At 36.3% G+C, this 22493-nt stretch overlaps 1 protein-coding gene across 2 annotated transcripts in view; it reads left to right on the top strand.

Annotated features, from left to right (window-relative positions):
* Window positions 1-22493, top strand: part of CSMD3 (CUB and Sushi multiple domains 3) — a 1328729-nt gene that overhangs the window by 127542 nt on the left and 1178694 nt on the right. For both annotated transcript variants that reach the window (XM_058275930.2, XM_058275932.2), the window contains exon 2: window positions 8666-8888. In XM_058275930.2, coding sequence (XP_058131913.1) covers window positions 8666-8888 — 223 coding nt within the window. The remainder of the gene's footprint in view (window positions 1-8665; window positions 8889-22493) is intronic.

Here is a 22493-nt window from a genome sequence, read left to right as displayed (position 1 = left end):
TTCACATTTCTCAGTTCATTTGAAGATGTCACTCACATGTACTCGCCATCCCCCAAAAAGAAAACAAGGAAAGGAAGTGCATAAGGAAATATAAACTGATAATCCTAGAATTCAAAAATAGAAACATTTCCTGGAGTGAAAGTGTTTGTAATGACTTGAGCTGAAAGTTGGAAGCCCAGTAAATTTTGTCATAGCAAAAATGAAGGAAGAATAAGTTTAAGTTTAGGAAAATAGTATGCTATTTTAAATAATGGGGCTAAGCCTTGTTCCAAAAAAGAAGAGTTAACTATTTAGCAAGATTACAGGTTTGAATGTCAATAAAGGGGTAAGTTTATGGAGATAAAACTAAAACATAACTAGGATTACATGCCAAGGAATTTATTTGGTTATTTTCCATAGAACAGCTAGGTTTTAGAAAAATGTATCTGGTGACAGTTTATAGAATGAACTGGACATACAAGCAACTGAAGTTGGAGAAAAGTCACAGGTCTGGTTCCCCAGGAAGCATTTTCTGCAATGGAGATGGATAGTTATTAAGGATTGTTCTTTGGATCAACACCTGTGGAAGGAAACAGGATGGGGGCTTGAGAGCAGGTGAGGTGTGCTGTCATCCTAATAAATGGCTCTGCTGTCCCTTCAGGAAATTCTGAAGCTACATGCTAGTTTAGATTGTCCTGAGTGGAATGAGGAGTCAGGTGTTTATATCTTTTTAATAATCAGTCAGTGTATGTGCATAACCCTGAAAGATGTGATGTTGAACTGGGCAGTTTTCTTAGCACAGGCAATCCCCAAAGAGGCTGACAACTGAGAGCAATCTTCTGGCTACCCTCCCAGCAGCTAGGGGAACAGTTCTTTATTCCTGGATGTGGAGCTGGGCAATCCATCTTAGCTACAATTCCAGAAGAGCAAATATATAGAAGGTGCCCGGGTGAGACAGTAGATAATTATGTCATCCTAGTTGTACATTAAAAAAATGGATCAGTAAAGAGGAGGTTGTGAAAATCACAGATTGTTAAAGAGTTACGAAATTAATTCTACATGAAGAGTCCAGAAGGTTTCAGGAGGTATCACTGGTAAAAAATGTCAAAGGTTGTGCTAAAAGGTAAAAGCTAGATTGTGATGGAAAGGACATGAATGGGAAGTTTGGAGGCAATGATTCCAACTGGCTCAACTGAGAAATTTACCACAAAAGGAAATTAAGAAGCAGTAAAAGTGAACCAAAAAAAGAAGCAGTAAAAATAATAACTGCCAAGTATTCAGCTTTTGTTAAAAAGTGCTTTTCATGGGCTTCCATTAAATAAAAAAAAATAATTTGATAGAAAAACTCTTCAGTTTGTGTAATTCTGCAAAATACATAAATTCATGGAATATTGCATATATATTTCAACAGAGCATTTACCTGATTACATAAAAACAGGGGGAAATACCCAGATGAACAGCAACCTCAAAAGTTTCTGATCTATATAGTTAGCATTTGCAATCAGCTTAGTTACCAGGAATGTCAGTAATATTTGTATTTTATTTTAATTATTTTTGCATATTTTATGTTTATATAAATAGTGATTGTTGTCTGAAAGGGAATTCTGCAAATAAGGTATTTGTTTGTTTTTTTTTTATAGATTTATTTATTTATTTATTTCTCTCCCTTCCCCCCCCACCCCGGTTGTCTGTTTTCTGTGTCTATTTCCTGTATTGTCTTCTTTGTCCACTTCTGTTGTTGTCAGCGGCACAGGAATCTGTGTTTCTTTTTGTTGTTGTTGTTGTGTCAGCTCTCCGTGTGTGCAGCACCATTACTGGGCAGGCTGCACTTTCTTTCGTGCTGGGCAGCTCTCCTTATGGGGCGCACTCCTTGTGCGTGGGGCTCCTCTACGCGGGGGGGACACCCCTGCTTGGCACAGCACTCCTTGTGCACATCAGCACTGCACATGGGCCAGCTCCACACGGGTCAAGGAGGCCCGGGGTTTGAACCGCGGACCTCCCATGTGGTAGACGGACGCCCTAACCACTGGGCCAAGTCCGCCGCCTAAGGTATTTGTAGAGATAAGCTTAGGAAGAAGAAAAAACTTCTTCCTCAAAGATCTGAGGAAGAGGTATGCCAATACATCATGGCATAGAGAGATTTTTGGTTCTGGGAAGTGATTTTAGTTAAAGCCCAAAGGTATTCAATAAATAATGAACTAAGAAGAAGTTATCTTCTGAAGTTGATGGTGCTAAAAAAAAGATTGCAGAAGAGTGTAAAATGTTTGGAGTAGTCATTATGATTAGTAATGCATCATTTAATTTATTCTTTCTCTCAGTTGCACTCTGCCACAATACAAATTTTAGTTCACATGAGAGTAACTTTCTTTTTCCAATGTAGATATTTTAAAACAAGAAGAAAATACACATTTGGTCCACTGGTTATCCGTAAATTATGTGCAACCCAGATAGATCAGTTTCTTGTTGTAAACCACGAATTAAAAAAAGCTCAAATATTAACATATTTTTAAATTAGATTTGTATGTATATATTGAATAATATAAACTAATTTTAGTAAACAAATTAATCATCCAGCCATTTTTCTGAAAATAAAGCTTATTAGAAAAATCAGCACCTCAAAATATCCCTGCAGGTAAGAGTGGACAAAAAAAAAAAAAAAAGAATACTTTACTGAAATAAAAAAACAACAAAACAAAACAAATGCTTAAATTGTGACTCATACAAACTATTTTTATTTTGCATGTTTTAATAGCTTTATTGAAATATAATCCATTTACCATAAAATCCACCTGTTTAAAATGTAAAGTTGAGTAGTTTTAGCATATTCACAGAGATGTGCAGCCACCATCTCAGTCTAATTTGTGAGTGTTTTCATCACCCCCAAAAGAAACTCTGTAGCTCTTAGCAATCATACCCCATGCTCCCCACAAATATCTCCCATTGTCCAGTCCTAGTTAACCACTAATCTATTTTCTGTCTCCATTGGTTTGCCTATTCTGGATATTTCATATGAATGGAATCACAGATTTTATGTTCTTTTATGACTAGCTTCTTTCATATGGTATAATGTTTTTGAAGTTCCTCCATGATGCAGTATGCATTAGTGTTTCACTCTTATTGCTGAATAATATTCCATTGCATGGGTATGCTGCACTTTGTTTATTCATTCATTAGTTGATGGACATTTGAATTGTTTCAGTTTTGAGCCATTGTGAATAATGCTTCTATGAACATTGGAGTACAAATTTTGGAGTACACATTATTTGATTTATCTTGGTATAAACTAGGAGTGCAAATGCTATATCACATGTTTAACATATTGAACTACCAACATGTTTTCCAGAATAGCCACACCATTTTAAATTTACACCAACAGTGTTTGAAGTTTCTAATTTCTCCACAGTCTCACCAACAATTTTAGCCATTCTTTTGTTTATCATTGAGGTTTTGTTTTAAGTTTCCTTAATGACTAATGATGTTTAGCATCTTTTCAAATGTTCATTGGTCATTTTAATATCTTCTTGATATATGCATTAAAATCCTTTTTCAAGGTCATGAAGCTTTACTCCTATGCATTTTTCTATGAGTTTCATAATTTTAGCTCTTACCTTTAGGTCCATGAACCATTTTGGGTTAATTTTGTGCATGTGGGAGGTAGGAGCTCAACTTCATTCTTTTGCATATAGGATTGAAAAATACTTACTTTTCCCATTAAATTTTTGGCACCCTTATTAAAAATCTATTGCTAGATCTGCTTCCAGGAAGATACATTTCTCCATTCCTCATATGCTAAACACAATGTATAAAGCAAATATAAGGAGGCTTTGAAAGTTGGAAAGAAGGCAGACTGTTTAGGAACCTTGAGAATTGAGGACTAATATGTTTGTTAATTCTCTGGGTTTAGTTTTATCTTATATATCTCAAAATAGAGATGAAGAAGCCAGCACCCTGACACTACAGAAAAAAAAAGTGTCTTTTACCCATACCAGCAAATTCCCTGGAGAGTCCATGATTCCACATATACCAGGGTATAACGAGGCACCCCAACATTACCACCATTGGTGGTTTCTAAGAAGGCCAAGAAAGGAACACAGACATTCATCCTTGCCTGCCAGTAAACAGACATTCCCTCCCCACCATTTCAGAGGAAGCATTGTGGTGTCCTCGGACTTCCTCAGACTTCCTTACTCACCTCAGTAACAAGGCACCCCTTCCTTTCCCTTCTGGATTAGTGACAGAAGTGTTACATTGTAGACTCAGTGGAAAGAGAGTCACTTTTACCATCAACCAGTGGTAATAAGGTAACCATTGGTAGTTAATGGAGGCTGAAGAGGAAATCTGGATTTTTCCTTCTACCTGACAGTAAATGTTAAGTGAGTTCAAAGTCACAAGATAGAAAATAAACATTAAAAAAAAATCAATTGTATTGCAGGACAGAGTGTAAACTAATGTAAACTATAGTCCAAGGTTAATAGCAATGCTTCAATATGTGTTCATCAATTGTAACAAATGTACAACACTAATGAAGGATGTTGTTAAGGTGGGAAAATGTGGGAGGGGGAGGAGTTGGGGTCTATGGGACTCCCCTATATTTTTAATGTAACATTTAAGTAATCTAAAGTTTCTTTAAAAGTGAAAAAAAATTTAAAAATCAATTGTATTTTTGTATTCTATAAATGAACATATGGATACTGATAGCATTTAAAATTGCCCAGGAAAAATTAAATTCTTAGGTTGTACATTTAACAAAATATATACAGGGTTTATATGTTTAAAACTGCACTAGAGTGATAAAAGATATCAGAGAATATCTAAATAAATGGAGATTCTTAGTGGATTTGAAATCTTAACATAGTAAATATGCTAAATCTCTGCAATTTGATAAATAGGTTTAATGGCATTCCTATTAAAATCCAAGAAAGATATTTTTGTAGATATAGACAAGATTAATTTAAACTTTATATGGAAATACAAAGGAGCTTGAATAGCTAAAACAAATTTGAAAAGAACTGTTTAAGGCGGTATTAAAGGTTAAATTATGAAAATCCAATGTAAAGGCATTCAAAAACTGTGTGAATCTATGGAAAGTTCCAAAGGTAATTTTTGAGAGGGCTTCCCATAAACCACATAATGATTTCTGTAGATTATGTTTTGCTTCTATGTGTTCTTATAGACAAGTGTGTGTGCCCACTCTATAGCACTTACCATATTTATCTGTAACAGTCTGCTTTCAACACTGTCCCTCATTAAGTGGCCAGTTCCTTGAAGATAGGTTAAGATAATGCCATATTTTAAATTCTATCCATAAGGTTTGACATATTTTTACATTTATTGAGGGTAGATTGTATCTATCTAAATTTAAAATTCAGCAATCCAATTTTTGGGATTCTATCTTAAGGATATTGCATATAAGTGCACAACGATCTATGTGCAAAGATGTTTTTACACCCTTGTAACCACAGAGAATGAATACATCAATAGGAAAATGGATAAATAATTTATAGTACAGTCATACCATGGAATGTTATGCAGCTATGTAGTCACTAAGAAATAATGTAGTAGAAGTATACATTTGAACCCAGAAGACTATCAGTCATTATAAATATATATCAGAAAAGTATGCATAGTGTGGCTGACTGCATTTTGGAATATCTATTTATTATTTTTTGCATGGAAGTATGTGTTTGCATACATATGCCAAGAAAAAGGCCAGGAAAGATAAACACTAATTTGGTAACAATGATTATTCCTGTAAAGTATAATAACTGTATGAGGGAGATACTGTTTTACTTATAAAAACTCTACTTATGATTTAATTTCTTGGTGAATATATATTATTTTATAGTGAAAATGTTAAACTTCTTTAAATGTGTATTATTATGAATAATATGATGTTTAATCAAAATTAAAGATAAACAAAAATGGAAATGAAATGAAGAGCAGACAGGAAGCTTAAATAGGTGAAATTCCTAATTTGCCAATAAATAAAAAAGGAAAGAAATTGAAAAGCATGAATCAGCAGGCCCTAAAAGAATTAGTTGACAAATCTGAGCATGTTATTTTGGGACATTTGTCTTTTTTCTAGCACCCTCAGGGCTATGGGGCTTAAGAATATATAAAAGGGCCCATAGATCAGATTGTAGTTGAAGGAATTCATGCTTGCATTTAGTCATGAAGTTCAAATTAGAAGCTGTTCAGGCAGAAAACTAATAGAAATGGGTGATGGCTAATTAACCTAAGGCTTCAAAGCAATTGCTCTGCAATAAGCAACTTAAAAGGGACCTTACTTTTTTTTTATTTTTGAAAATCATAAAATGTCCTATTTGACTCCTGGTGCATGAGCAAAAATATATGAATGCACACAAATATTGATTTTTAAAAACCTCTATCAGATCCCAGTTCTTAAGAAGTTTTTTTCATGGGCAAAGGTAATAATGCAAATTCTGCTTCATCTTCACATACTGAAGATTTCAGCCTTAGGAATTTATAAATGTGAAAACAATAGGAGAGGATGCTAAATTATAAATAGCTAGGAGGACTCTGCAGATTAACCCAGCCCTGTGCCACTGCCCTACCACTAGTGTCAGTAGAATGAGCAGCTATACAACACAGGGCTGTTTGGTTTAGAAGTGGCTCCCCGAACAAAATCAAGGGGTGAGCAGGAAAAGAAAGGATGTGGAATGAATGCAGAACATCTAAAATCAGCATCTGGCAGCCACAATCTACAATTCTGGCTTCTTATTTTCTCTGTGTGCTTCCTCTGATGTTTTAAAAATGTCCATACATAGGTCAAATATACTCATTCCTTTCCAGAGGGAGAGAAGTCCCAAATTTCCTGCATTTTTACATCTAGTTCCAAACACGGAAGCTTTGGGTGTTATGGTGACTTCTCCCATGTATCCAAGTGCCATATGGCTAAAAAATTAAATAATAAACATTCAACACTTACTGGGTCAGGCTTTGGGGTTCTTTGAATATACCTTTGAAAACCTAGATCGTTCGTTCCTACCTTTCGATGTTTATGTTTCACTGTAATGGTCTCAACCATGTGACAGTTGGAAACAACTGGTTGGGGTAGAGTAGTGCCACTCAACCAACCCTTGCCAACAAGTGCGCGACAGCAGCATCTTTACACGAATGTGACTGGGAGAGAAATTGTCCCATACGGCCCCATATTGCTGTTTTCTCAGCTAATTCTGACTATGGGCAAACAGGGGCCTGTCTTACTTAGCTTAAAATTAAATGCAGCTTTTCCTAGTTCAGAATTACTGAAGGCTGCAAGAAGTAGCCAATGTATGCTAATATCCTATTTTTTCCCAGGCTTGCTCTCTAATATTACAGCCTCAGTCTATTCATAGTTTGATACAACGAAAGTTCACTTATTTATCTTGTATAAAAAGGGTCAGGTCCTCCTTGCTCTACTCTCTAACAATATTGAGCTAATCCCTTATATAGGGTCAGCCACTTACAACATATTACCAGTAAAAATTTTGATAGCAATGAGGAATATTTTGCTGGTAAGGGGACTAAACCCCAAACTGATGAATGATATAGTCCAGTTGGATTCAGTACACTTTTGCTGTGACAGGGAAGTATCCTCAGTTATGCTTTCATTCATGTATCACCAATGTATTGCCATATTTAAACAGTAAATTTGAACTGGTCAGGGCCTGGATACAGGCAGTTAAGTTACATGGCAGAAAAAGGTCAGACACATTATCCCAGAAGGAGGTGGGCATATAATCTTCATGTAGGACGCACTGATGTGGAAAGAGCTCATTAGAACTTCTGAAACTATGGCTTCTTCTGGAGCCCAGCTTTAATAATATGACTGGAGACCAGTGTTCTATTTATTAATCTTAGGGCTTCGCAGTTTACAAGATGACTACAGAGTATTATATATTCAGAGATAAACAATTTCCTCAAAGAACATGCTCAGTTTCCTAGATATATCCAGGAGTCCACTGTTAGTAAATTAGATCTCTCATAGAACTAATATTGAAATTATAAAATGGCTGCTGTGAGTGGCCCAATACTCATATTTCTAGCATATTTTCTCTCTTACCTTAGGTTTCATTCTGAGGTGATTGATTTAGGATTGTGCCAGTACTTGACCAACCACTGTGGTCAGTAAAAATAATTAGATAATTTCTTTAGGCCTGAATCATGTATTCTTCCTCTAGAACAGGTTGGGAAAGTTTTTCGTAAAAAGGGTGGGCCATGCGGTAAAGAGTTGATACCCATGTGAAAAAATGGCATGCTTTTCCAAGAAGAAGGGGAATTAATTTTGTGAGACCCAAATTTCATACTAAAATAATTAAATTGTCAATGTTATTTATGAGCTTTCATAGTTCTATTCTAAATAACTTGAGGGGTGATTTCATGTTCCAGGATTATATTTGTCCATTGAATTATGTATATAATGAATCAGATATATGTATATGATTTGATTTCACCAAATGGTTTATACTTATTAACCTTAATATATCAAAAACTCTTCTAGTATTCCACTATTTGTATTTTAGCTTTCTTTTAAAAAAATTTAGATAATTTACCAAGCTCTTAAATTGTCTTTTACAAAATTATTTTTATACTGCTTTTGGGGGAAAAATCTTTTACCAGTTAATGTGTCTCCTGATCTTATTTTCTATGATATTAATATATCTTTTTTTGTCTTTTGTTGCAGGATTTATTTATACATGTGGCGGAACTTTTAAAGGACTTAATGGCACTATAGAAAGCCCTGGTTTTCCATATGGATATCCAAATGGTGCAAACTGTACATGGGTAATAATAGCAGAAGAACGAAATAGAATACAAATTGTTTTTCAGTCATTTGCTCTAGAGGAAGAATATGACTATTTATCTTTATATGATGGACATCCTCATCCTACAAACTTTAGGACAAGGTTAGTGCATTTTGAATGAAGTACCAGAGAAAAGTATTTTATAAGTACTATGTATTTTATTTTATAAAAAGATGCTTAACATTTGTGGTGCAATGAAAATAAAATCATATTCACCATCTCAGTATTATTCATTTGGAAATATATCATCCTATAAACAAATTAGCTTGATATCATCCCTGACTTCATAATACTAATTCATTATTACTATTTTTCAAAAAAAGTAAATATAAATGCAATTAGAATATCTTCAGAGTGGTTAAAAGTATTTTGCTTTTGAAAGTAATTATCTTAAGGTTTCATTTATAATTGGCACAAAATTTTGGTAAGGTAAGATCATTTCAAGTAATGTGTCTTTCACTGATATAGATTCTAGTTTATTATATGGCAATATGCAAAAGTAATTAAATCAGTGTTCATATGTTAACAGAACATTGTAATTTTAGATAACATATAATTTCATAAAATCTAAATATCTGAACAGTACTCCCTGTCAGGTCACAAGCTGATAGCAATTATATTTCTGTGCATACAAATGAAATTATCACTAGTTAATAAAAGAGATGTGACAATTAGCTGGCATTCTGACTATTTTTAACTGTTTTTTTTCAGAATTTCCTATTGGCAAAAAATTATCTTAAAATATACAATGTTTTGCAGTCTTATCAAAAGATCTTTTTAACATAAATTATCTAATAATTCAACAGGTTCAAAATACCAAGCATTACATTTTTCTCACCCCAAATTTTCCCCATGTTTATAAATGTTTTCTTTGACTGTATTATTTAACTCCTAATTTAAAATTTTCTAAGCAAATAGCATGATCTTCACATATTTGCCTGGGTTTAAATTATGATTCTGTGATCCTGTTATTCCTTCTTTTCATTGATAATATAGTACTACCTTTCCAATCCACAGGAAAAAGATTCTCAACATTAAATCTTCCATAATATATTGCATTATTTTTTATTTCCACCTTAATTTTTAAAAATTTATTTATGTTATCTTCCCACCTTCTGTAGTGAAAAACATTATATATCAAGGAATTTTCTGGATGAGGTGTGTTAGCTTTGTTACTCATGAACTGTTTGACTCTGGGTAAGCCACTACTACCTCTTCTTGCTTAAATGGGGAGATGGTAATAATAAAGGGATTACTGTCCACCTAAATGGTCTCTTACAAGGATCTTAGGAGAGAATGTGTACGAAACTGCTGCATGAGAATGAGATTCCATTAGAACACATTTGAACTGTTTCAACTCAGAATGACAGGTAAAAAATGACGTCTTGTTTCATACCACATGGCTACACAAAGAAAAGTTCACTAGATTTATTACAAGGGAGGTACTAGTTTTCTAATTTATTCTGCATACTCATTCATTGAGAATTTCTCATTTTTACATTTTATGCTATTAAAATCCTTCAATATCCATCCTTTTTAAAAAAGGTACAGTATGGCAGACACTTCTAACAGTGCTGTTTCATCATCATTTCCAATATCATGAAATGCTGCATGTCTTCAGCAAATTGTACAGCACTAAGATGAGAGAGAAAACATATGGAATCGTGTATGTCCAAGTGGTTATTTGTGTAGCTGTGGGCATTCGCCTGTACCTGTCCACATCCCAACAGTTTATAGGACATAGATGAAAGGGAAAGATATTTCCTAGAATTTCCAGTCAACCAAAAGTATAAAACTAGAACTATAAAAACTTGTATATTTCCTATGTACCAGCAATATATGGTGTAAATATTTAAAAAAGAAAAAAACCTCTTTTAATATTATTTGATAGTTTCTAAGTATAAATTCAATATTATCTTTTTTAATTTTTAAAAAATTTATTAGAGAAGTTGTGGTTTTACAGACTAATTGTGAATATAATACAGGATTTCTATACACCATCCCACCACCAGCACCCTGCTTTGTGTGGTAAATTTGTTAAAATTGAGGATAGCACTTTTTTGCAATTGTACTCATTTTTTTTTAGCAGTAATCACCTTTGTTAAAATTGATGGAAAATTATTAAATAGTACTATTAACTATTGCCCATACTTTACATTACATATACTACCCTATTTCTAACACCTTGTCTTAGTGTTGAACATTTGCTATAAATCATGAAAGAACATTCTTATACTTGTACTATTAACTATATTCTATCATCTGCAATAGGGTTCATATCATCTACAATATTATAAAGTTATATGCTTTTTCATTTTTATTCTAGTATAAATATATGCTAGAATAAAATAGAAACTAATGTTCCCCTTTTTAGCCACATCATTCACTTGTACAATTCAGTGCTATTAATTACACTCACAATAATCTGCTACCATCACCATCATCTATTTCCAATCCTTTCCAATCAATCTAAATAGAAATGCTGTATAAATTCAGTACCAACTTCCCATTTTCTAACCGCAATCTAGCCTGTGGTAAACTATATTCTAGATTCTATCTCTAGCAGTCTGCCTATTATAATTAGTTCATATCAGTGAGATCATACAATATTTGTCCTTTTGTGTCTGACTAATTTCACTCAGAATAATGTCCTCAAGTTTCATCCATGTTGTCACATGCATCAGAACTTCATTCCTTTTACAGCTGAATAATACTCCATTGAAATATGTATATATATTCCACATTTTGTTTACTCATTCATCTGTTAATGGACTATTGGGTCAGGTCCATCTTTTGACAGTTATGAATAATGCTGCCATGAACATCAGTGTGCAAGTATCGGTTCAGGTCCCTGATTGAGTTTTTCTCAGTATTTACCTAAGTAGTGGATTTACCAAGGCAGATGATATACTTAGCTTCCTGAGGATCTTCAAACTGTCTTTTCAAGTACCTACACCATTTTACATTCCCACCAGCAATGAATGAGTTTCTATTTCTCCACATCCTCTCCTATACTTGTAGTTTTCAGTTTTTAAAAAAATAGTAGCCATTCTAGTAGATGTGAAATGATATGATTTTGTGGTTTTGATTTGCATTTCCCTAATAGCTAGTGATGTGCATCTTTTCATGTGCTTTTTAGCCGTTTGTGTATCTTTTTAAAGAAATGTCTGTTAAAGTCATTTGCCTAATTTTAAATTAATTTGTTTTTTTGTTGAGTTGTAGGATTTCTTTGTATATTGTGGATATTAAACCCTTATCGGATATATGGTTTCCAAATATTTTCTCCCATCAAGTAGGTTTTCTTTTTAATGTAATGACAAAGACTATTGATGTACAAAAACTTTTTTTAATTTTGAGGATATCCCATTATCTTTTTTTTTCCTTTCATTGCATGTGCTTGGGTATAAAGTCTAGAAAACCACTGTTTAACACAAGATCCTGAATATGCTTCCCTACATTTTCTTCTAGGAGTTTTATAATTCTGGTTATTATATTTAGGTCTTTGATCCATTTAAGTTAATTTTTGTATATGGTATGAGATACAGGTTCTCTTTCATTCTTTTGCATATGGATATTCCATTCTCCCAGCATATCTGTCTTTCACTGCTGAGTATGGATATTAGCTGTGTTTTTCAAGTACACACTTTATCATGTTGAGGACGTTTCCTTCTGTTCCTAATTTTACAGTGTTTTTATTAATAAAGGATGCTGGATTTTGTCAATGCCTTTTTTGCATCAATGGACATGATCATGTACATTTTTTCCTATATTTTGTTAATGTGATGCATGGCATTAATTGATTTTTCAATGTAGAACCACCTTTGCATTCCTGGCATAAAACCCACTTGATTGTGATGTATAATTCTTTTAATATGCTGTTGGATTTGATTTGCAAATGTTTTATTGAGGATCTTTGTATCCATATAAATAAGAGAAACTGGTCTGTAATTTTCTTTTCTTGTAGTATTTTTATCTGGAGTTGGTATTAGGTATTAGGGTGATGTTGACCTCATAGAATTACTTAGGTAATGTTTCCTCATCTTCAATATTTTGGAAGGTTTTGAGCAGGATTGATATTAATTCTACTTGGAATGATTGGTATAATTCACTTGTGAAGCTAACTGGTCTTGGCCTTATATTTCTTGGGAGTTTTTTGATGACTGGTTCTGTCATATAGTTAGGTCATGCTTTTATATCCATTCTGCAACTATGTGTCTTTTGACACATTAGCATTTAGATGATTTCTGTCAAGTTAGTACTTACTTCAGCCATTTTGTCCTTTGGTTTTTATATATCATATCTCTTTATGTTTCTTTTCCTTTATTTCAACTTTCTTTTCTGTTTAGTTGATTTTTTTGTGATTTACATATAACTGATCCCTTCCTCATTTCCATTTCTGTATACTTTCTTTCATACTATCTTTGTGGTCACCCAGGTGTTCATATTACACAACCAACATGTATAATTTACTAATTTGAAAAGATACCAACCTAGCTTCAAATAGCATACATGTTCTTTCCTCCCATATCTCTCTGTTTATATCTCTGTTTATATTGAGGTTGTTTTTGTCCCAGTTTATGACTTTATATAAGCATGCCCATTATCAGGAAATATGATATTTTATTGTTCAATTGTATTTTTTTTTAATTTTTTTATTTTTTATTGACTTTGTAATAATATTACATTAAAAATATATATGTGAGGTCCCATTCAACCCCACCCCCCCACCCCCCCTCTCCCCCCCCCCAACAACACTCGTTCCCATCATCATGACACATCCATTGGATTTGGTAAGTACATCTTTGGGCACCTCTGCACCTCATATACATTGGTTCACATCATGGCCCATATTCTCCTCTATTCCATCAAGTAGGCCCTGTGAGGATTTACAATGTCCGGTGATTACCTCTGAAGCACCATCCAGGGCAGCTCCATGTCCCGAAGACGCCTCCACCTCTCATCTCTTCCTGCCTTTCCCCATACCCTTTGTCCATTATGTCCACTTTTCCCAATCCAATGCCACCTCTTCTATGTGGACACTGGATTGGTTGTGTCCATTGCACCTTTATGTCAAGAGGAGGCTCAGATTCCACCTGGATGCTGGATGCAATCCTCCCATTTTCAGTTGTAATCACTCTAGGCTCCATGGTGTGGTGGTTGTCCTTCTTCACCTCCATCTTAGCTGAGTGTGGTAAGTCCAATAAATCAGATTGTAGGTGCTGGAGTCTGTTGAGGCTCAGGATCTGGCTATCACATTGTCAGTCCAGAGATTCAAATCCCCTAAATATATCTTAAACCCCAACATTAACTGCACCTCCAGCACATTAGCATGAAAGTCTTATGAAGGGAGATCCCATCTGAGTCCAGATTCATCACACATAAACACCATTTCCAAAGAGGGGCCATCTGCCCTGGTAGTTAACCCCATCGGCCATGACCATAACTCCCATGGGTCTCTTTAGCCCTTAAAGGAACCAATATCTGGGGGTTGTATCTGCTTTATCTGTCTCTCTGACTCTGCTCAGTTGTGCATGAGGGCAAACCTTCTGCCAGCCTCCAGACTCTTTTTTAGAAACTCGTAGCCATAAACTCATTTCTCCTTTCCATTTCCCCCTTACTTTAGGTCAAACAGCATTTTAAAGTCATGGTATTTTATGTAGACATGGATATTCTGCTGATCCGCATTGAACCTTCTGTATAAGGTCATTTTCCAGTTGCATCATCAGTTGGTAGTTGATAGTGGTCCCTCGTTGCCAGGGAGGCTCATCCCCGGGTGTCATGTCCCACGCTGGGGGGAAGGCATTGCATTTACATGCTGAGTTTGGCTTCGAGACTGGCCACATTTGAGTAACATGAAGGCTGACAGAAGGAAATTCCCAGGCACAAAGTTGCTCTAGGCCTTGTTCTTATTTTGGGTTTATCAGCTCACAAGCATAGTCATTAGTATCAGGGGCTCACTGTTGAACCCTCACTCCCTCCCGGTCCCCACCACTGTACCTGGGAGACTGTCGCTGCTCCCCTAGGGACCACGACAGAGCACCACTGGCCAGGAACCCAGTACCCCCCCTACTGTGGTTTTTAATTGTTGCCACTATGAGTATATCCAAACATTACCATGCACCCTGGACATATGTTCTGTACAGCTCCCTGTCAGTCATATATCACCTGTCATTGGTATCCCATACCAGTATCCCTCCATTGCCATTGTTGAAACACTCTGTGATTCAGAACTCCCCGAAATTTGAAGCCCAATATAATGTCATGGTCCCTTACTAGGGAATGGCATATAGCGATGAGTTTAAAGGATAGATAAAGAACTTGGATAAAGTTAGATAAAGAACTTAGATAAAGAATGTTGACTTGAAAAAATTCCACATCCTATTTTTTTCTTTTTTTCCCCCCCCCCCCCCCTAATTATTCAGCTTTTCTTCACAGGAGTCCTAGACCACAGCAATGTATATATATAATATACAGCACTCCCACACATCCACCAGAAAACCTTTTCCCTTCCACAGTGATACTCTTACGCCCTATTCATATCATATTTACTTAAAGTGATGTACAGAGTCTGAGACATTAGCTTTCTAACAAGGTGACATCTGTATTTACATTATGGTGCATACTTTAGGATACACAGTTCTTTACATTTTTAGTTATCCTATGTTTTACATTATGGTTTACATTATCAGTCTGTCATCTCCTATATGTTATGGTGTAATATTACATGTTTTATATCCATCCTTGTGTACTCTCAAGAAACTCCTCTCCTACCCCCCATTTACTTTGGTTCCACACATTTAACGTCCATTTTCCCTTCCACCTTAGTGCCCTCAGTGATAGCCAACCTCCGTTTCCTGAGGAGCCACTTCCAGAGATAGATGGAATAGTGTTCAGGGCCTAACTTGCTCAACTGCCCCAATGCCCTGGGAGCCACCCTTTCTCTCGAGGGATACAGTTCCCTCTATTGGATGGCATTAGTCCTCCCCAGGATGTGGGTCCACCCCCACTCTCACTACTTGGGTTTCTACCCCATGGTGTCACCCACTCTGGCAGAATGAGCATTTAGACATTCCCCAGGAGCCCCGTCCTGCATCAGACCCTCCCCTCCGAGCATTCTAAACAGGTAACCCTCTTTATTATATTTTGATATGATTTTCTCGGCATTTTACTCTCCACCAACACCTGACCCTCTCCTGGTTCGTATGCTACCCCTCCCTCCCCCCACTTTTGGGCAACGTTACCCACCCGTCCCTCCCCAGCCACCCTCAAACCCGCAAAGCCCCAAGCAAAGGCAACCCCTTGCCCCCCTTTTATCTCTTCTTTGTGTTCATACTTACCACCATCTCGTCTTAAATTCCACCCCTGCAGACATCGGCTCATATCCTTCCTCCACCCTCCGATTTCCTGCAAGCCTATCGTTCAGTCTCTTGCTATCTAGGGCAGCTTGTTTATTTCATATCATTGAGGTCATGTAGTATTTGTCCTTCAATGTCTGGGTTGCTTCACTCAACATAAGGTTCTCAAGATTCATCCATGTTATCACATGTGTTTGTAGTGTGTTTGTTCTTACAGCCGAGTAGTATTCCATTGTGTGTATATACCACATTTTATTGATCCACTCGTCTGTTGATGGGCATTTGGGTTGATTCCAACTTTTGGCAATAGTGAACAATGCTGCTATGAACATTGGTGTACATATATTGGTTTGTGTTCTTGTTTTCAGTTCTGCTGGGTATATTCCCAGCAGTGGTATTGCTGGGTCATATGGCAAATCTATGGCTAGTTTTTTGAGAAACCGCCATACTGTTCTCCAGAATGGTTGGATCCTTCTGCATTCCCACCAGCAGTGGATGAGTGTTCCCCTTCCTTCACATCCTCTCCAGCACTTGTATTCTTCTGTTTTTTTCATAGCTGCCAATCTTATGGGTGTAAGATGGTATCTCATTGTGGTTTTGATTTGCATTTCCCTGATAGCTAGAGATTTGGAACATTTTTTCATGTGCTTTCTTGCCATTTGTATTTCTTCTTCGGAGAAGTGTCTGTTTAAGTCTTTTTCCCATTTTTTAAATGGATTGTTTATCTTTTTATTTTCAAGATGTAGGAGTTCTTTATATATGCAAGTTATAAGTTTCTTATCAGATATCTGATTGCCAAATATTTTCTCCCACTGTGTGGGCTCCCTTTTTACTTTCTTGACAAACTCCTTTGAGGTGCAGAAGGCTTTAATTTTGAGGAAGTCCCATTTATCTATTAGTTCTTTTGCTGCTCGTGCTTTTGGTGAGATATTCATAAATCCATTACCTATTACAAGGTCCTGTAGATGTTTCCCTCCACTGCTTTCTAAGGTTTTTATGGTCTTGGCTTTTATATTTAGGTCTTTGATCCATCTTGAGTTGATCTTTGTATAAGGTGTGAGATGGTAATCCTCTTTCATTCTTCTACATATGGCTATCCAGTTCTCCAGACACCATTTGTTGAATAGGCCACTCTCTCCCAGTTGAGAGGGTTTGGTGGCTTTATCGAATATTATGTGGTTGTATATGTGAGGTTCTATATCAGAGCTTTCAATTCGATTCCATTGGTCTATATGTCTCTCCTTATGCCAATACCATGCTGTTTTCACCACCGTAGCTTTATAGTATGTTTTGAAGTCAGGTAGTGTGATTCCTCCAATTTCGTTTTTCTTTTTCAGTATGTCTTTGGCTATTCGGGGTCTCTTTCCTTTCCAAATAAATTTCATAGTTAGTTTTTCTAGTTCCTTAAAGAAGGCTGCATTGATTTTTATTGGGATTGCATTGAATGTGTAGATCAATTTTGGTAGGATAGACATCTTAATAATGTTCAGTCTTCCTATCCATGAACAAGGAATAGTCTTCCATTTATTTAGGTCTTCTTTGATTTCCTTGAACAATCTTGTATAGTTCTCAGTGTATAAGTTCTTTACCTCTTTAGTTAAATTTATTCCTAAGTATTTGATTTTTTTATTTACTATTGTGAATGGTATTTGTTTCTTGATTTCCTCCTGATCTTGCTCATTATTGGTGTACAGAAATGCTACTGATTTTTGCGCATTGATCTTATAACCTGCGACTTTACTAAACTCATTTATGAGTTCTAGAATCTTCGTTGTAGATCTCTCAGGGTTTTCTATGTATAGGATCATGTCATCTGCAAATAATGAAATTTTGACTTCTTCCTTTCCAATTTGAATGCCTTTTATTTCTGGTTCTTGCCTCAGTGCTCGAGCAAGTACTTCTAAGACAATGTTAAATAGGAGCGGCGACAGTGGGCATCCTTGTCTTGTTCCTGAGTTTAGAGGGAAGGAGTCTAGGATTTCTCCATTGTAAACAATATTGGCTTTAGGTTTTTCATATATACTCTTTATCATGTTCAAAAAATTTCCTTGTATTCCAATCATTTGGAGTGTTTTTATCAAGAAAGGGTGCTGTATTTTGTCAAATGCTTTTTCTGCATCAATAGATATAATCATGTGATTTTTTTCCTTCAATCTGTTTATATGGTGTATTACATTGATTGATTTTCTTATGTTGAACCATCCTTGCATACCTGGGATGAATCCCACTTGGTCGTGGTGTATAATTCGTTTAATGTGTTGTTGAATACGATTAGCAAGTATTTTGTTAAGTATTTTTGCGTCTAGGTTCATTAGAGAAATTGGTCTGTAATTTTCCTTTCTTGTGATGTCTTTGTTTGGCTTTGGTACTAGGGTAATGTTGGCATCATAGAAGGAGTTGGGTAATGTTCTTTCTGTTTCGATGGTTTGGAATAGTTTCAGCAGGATTGGTGTCAGTTCTTTCCGGAATGTTTTATAGAATTCACCTGTGAAGCCATCTGGCCCTGGGCTCTTCTTAGTTGGGAGATTTTTAATAACTGATTCTATCTCTCTGCTTGTGATTGGTTTGTTAAGATCATCAATTTCTTCTTTTGTCAATATGGGCTGTTTATGTGTTTCTAGGAATTTGTCCATTTCCTCTAGATTGTCATTTTTGTTGGAATATAGTTTTTCAAAATATCCTCTTATGATAGTCTTTATTTCTGTGGGGTCAGTGGTGATATCGCCTTTCTCATTTCTTATTTTGTGTATTTGCATCTTCTCTCTTTTTTTCTTTGTTAGTGTTGCTAAAGGTTTGTCAATTTTGTTAATCTTCTCAAAAAACCAGCTCTTGGTCTTGTTTATCTGTTCAAGTGCTTTCTTATTTTCTATTTCATTTAGTTCTGCTCTTATCTTTGTTATTTCCTTCCTTCTTCTTCCTGTTGGGTTACTTTGTTGTTGTTTTTCTAATTCCTTCAAATGTGCAGTTAGTTCTTCAAATTTTGCTCTTTCTTCTTTTTTGATATATGAATTTATGGCTATAAACTTCCCTCTCAGTACTACTTTTGCTGCATCCCATAAATTTTGGTATGTTGTGTTATCATTATCATTTGTTTCAAGGTAGTCATTGATTTCTTTTGAGATTTCCTCTTTGACCCACTGTTTTTCTAAGAGTGTGTTGTTTAATTTCCAAATCGTGGTGTGAAATCTGGGCTTCTTTCCCTTGCAAATCTCCAGCTTGACTCCACTGTGGTCAGAGATAATGTTTTGTATGATTTCAATCTTTCTGAATTCGTTCAGCCTTTCTTTGTGGCCTAGCATATGATCTATCTTGGAGAATGATCCATGTGCGCTTGAGAAAAATGTATATCCTGCTGTGTTTGGGTGTAGCGATCTATATATGTCTATTAGATCGAGCTCCTCTAATATACTATTCAGATGTTTTGTTTCTTTGGTGATTCTCTTTTGAGATGTTCTGTCCAGAGTTGATAGTGGTGTATTAAAATCCCCCACTATAATTGTAGATGTATCTATTCTTTCACTTAGTTTTTCCAGCGTTTGCCTGACGTATTTAGAGGCACCCTTGTTAGGGGCATAGATATTTATGATTGTTCGATCTTCTTGACAGATTTTCCCTTTGACTAAAATGTAGTATCCTTCTTTGTCTCTCACAATTGTTTCACATTTAAAGTCTATTTTGTCTGATATTAATATAGCTACTCCTGCCTTTTTTTGGTTATTGTTAGCTTGTATGATTGTTTTCCAGCCTTTCACTTTCAATCTCCATGCGTCTCTGGGTCTAAGATGTGTCTCTTGTAGACAGCATATGGATGGGTCATATTTCCTTATCCAATGTCCCAGTCTGAATCTTTTGATAGGTGAGTTTAATCCGTTGACATTCAGTGTTATTACTATCAAGGAATTATTTGTGTTAGCCATACTTTGATTGGATTTGTGTTTGTCATATTTTGTTTGTATATTTTTTTTTGTCTTTTTTGTTGTTGTTGTTGGTCTTATACTCTCCTCCAACTTTGCCTTTCCTGTTTTTTCCTTTCTTCCTGCAGCACTCCCTTTAGAATTTCTTGAAGGGGAGGTTTCTTGTTGGTATACTCTTTCAGTTTCTGTTTGTCTGCAAATATTTTGAACTCTCCATCATATTTGAATGCTAGTTTAGCTGGATAAAGTATTCTTGGTTGGAAATTTCTTTCCTTTAGTACCTTGACTATATCATACCACTGTTTTCTTGCCTCCATGGTTTCAGAAGAGAAATCAGCACTTAATCTAATTGAGCTTCCCTTGTATGTGATGGTTTTCTTTTCTCTTGCTGCTTTTAGGATTTTCTCTTTGTCTTGAGCATTGGATAATTTGACAAGTATATGTCTTGGGGTGGGCCTGTTGGGGTTTATGACTTGTGGAGTGCGCTGTGCTTCTTGGATATGTACATCTGTCTCTTTCAGTAGATTTGGGAAGTTTTCAGCCATTATTTCCTGCAACACTCTTTCTGACCCCTTTCCCTTCTCTTCACCTTCTGGAATGCCTATAATACGTATGTTTGAGCGTTTTGCATTGTCATTCAGGTCCCTAAATCCTAATTGGATTTTTTCTATCTTCTTATTGACCCCTTCTACTATCTGTTTGATTTCTGATGTACTGTCTTCCACATCACTAATTCTCTGCTCTGTCTCTTCTAGTCTGCTGATATTTGCTGCAAGTGTATTTTTGATTTCTTGAACTGTGGTGTTCATTCCCATCATATCTGTTATGTTTTTGCGTATGTCTGCAATTTCCCCTCCAAGTGATGTCTTCATGTTGTTAACCTCTTTCATTACTGCATCAAATTTGTCGGTGATAAATGTTCTGAGATCTTTCATTGCTTGTGCCAAGTTTTGCTCCCCTTCGTGATTATTGGTTTGTTGATTGGATTCAGCCATGTTTTCCTGATTATTGGTTTGGTTCGTAGATTTTTGTTGCTTTCTGGTCATCTCTTTATTTTGACGAATTTAATCAGTTCCTTAGCTTCTTTGTCTGCTCTTGGAGGTTAATTAGTTGTTATTTTTGCACAGGTGTTATATCTTCTCTTTGTCACTTTTTTCTTCTTATTCTAGTTACTTGTTGTTGGTTAAGTTCACTTTAGAGGAAAGTATTAGTGTTGGGGAAAGGCAATTGTGTAAGCAAGGGAAAAGTGTAAAGTTGTATTGGTGATGTATGTTAATAAAGCAGGAATATGAGATCTGGAAGGATGGAGGTTAGATTCATGTAGATTGTATAGAGTTATAGCTGTAGGTAGAGTACCTTTTATGAAGTTGATGACTGAATTTGGGAGGAATATGGTATGAACTACACAGCTATTGTTTTCATGAGAGAGGGAAAAAGAAAAGAAAGGTAATAGTTTCAAGAGTGGATAATAGACAGAAAACAGAACAAAGGTATTAGAAATTAAGAGTTAGACACTTTGTGGATCAAAGAACGGGAGGTGGGGGGTGGAATATAGGAGAGACAGTAGATGATAGTGGATATCAAGATGCAGGGGAAGGGGGATAGTGTAGGTAGCCTAAATCAGTTCACACAGAAATGAGGCAGTGGAGGATGGGAAAACCCAGCAAATGTGAGGTGTTCCCTGTAGTACCTATTGTATACTTGAATTAAAGTAAAAATAAGTGGAAGATGAGGGACAAGAGGGAAAGAGAAAACCGAAAAAAAAAAAAAAACTAATTATAATAAAGAAAAAAGAAAGGCAAGAAGAAAGGAAGAAAGAAAAAGAGGATGGGCAAACGGTGGGGAACGGATAGGGAGAAGAGAGATACAGGTACACACGTGTCACAATTGCAACACTATCTAAAACAACAACTTCCCCCCGCTTTGCCCTAAAACCCCCCCGTCTGTCTGCCCAAATGGGTCTGCAAGCACCTCCCTTCCCACAAACCCCCAATAGGCCGCCCAGGGCCCACGAACTCCCCAGTACTGCAGATGCTCAAAAAAAAAAAAAAAAAAAAAAAAAAAAATTAAGTAAAATAAATTAAAAAAAAAAAAACAAAAAACAAACAAACAAACAAACAAAAAAAAACAGAAACCCCTCCGCAGGCCCGGCTCCGCCCGCCGCGGAGGCTTGGACCTTGGACCGGCTCTGCCCGGCTCCTCACGCCGCCTTGGCCTGGCCTGGCTCCGCCCAGCTCCGCTCGCTACAGCGGCCCAGCCGGCTCCGGCGTCCACCTCCCGCCACCGCGGCCTGGACCGGCCCCGCCCGGCTCCGTACCCGCCGCGGCCTGACTCGGGCCCGCCCGGCTCCAAACGCTACCGCGGCCCGCAGCCGGGGCCTGACTCGGGCCCGCCCGGCTCCAAACGCTACCGCGGCCCGCAGCCGGGGCCTGCACCGG

The sequence above is a fragment of the Dasypus novemcinctus genome, chromosome 14 (genome assembly GCF_030445035.2).
Source record: "Dasypus novemcinctus isolate mDasNov1 chromosome 14, mDasNov1.1.hap2, whole genome shotgun sequence".
NCBI classification, from domain to species: Eukaryota; Metazoa; Chordata; class Mammalia; order Cingulata; family Dasypodidae; genus Dasypus; species Dasypus novemcinctus.
The sequence above is the reverse complement of the archived record's forward strand: the minus strand, read 5'-3'. Positions and strand labels throughout refer to the sequence as shown.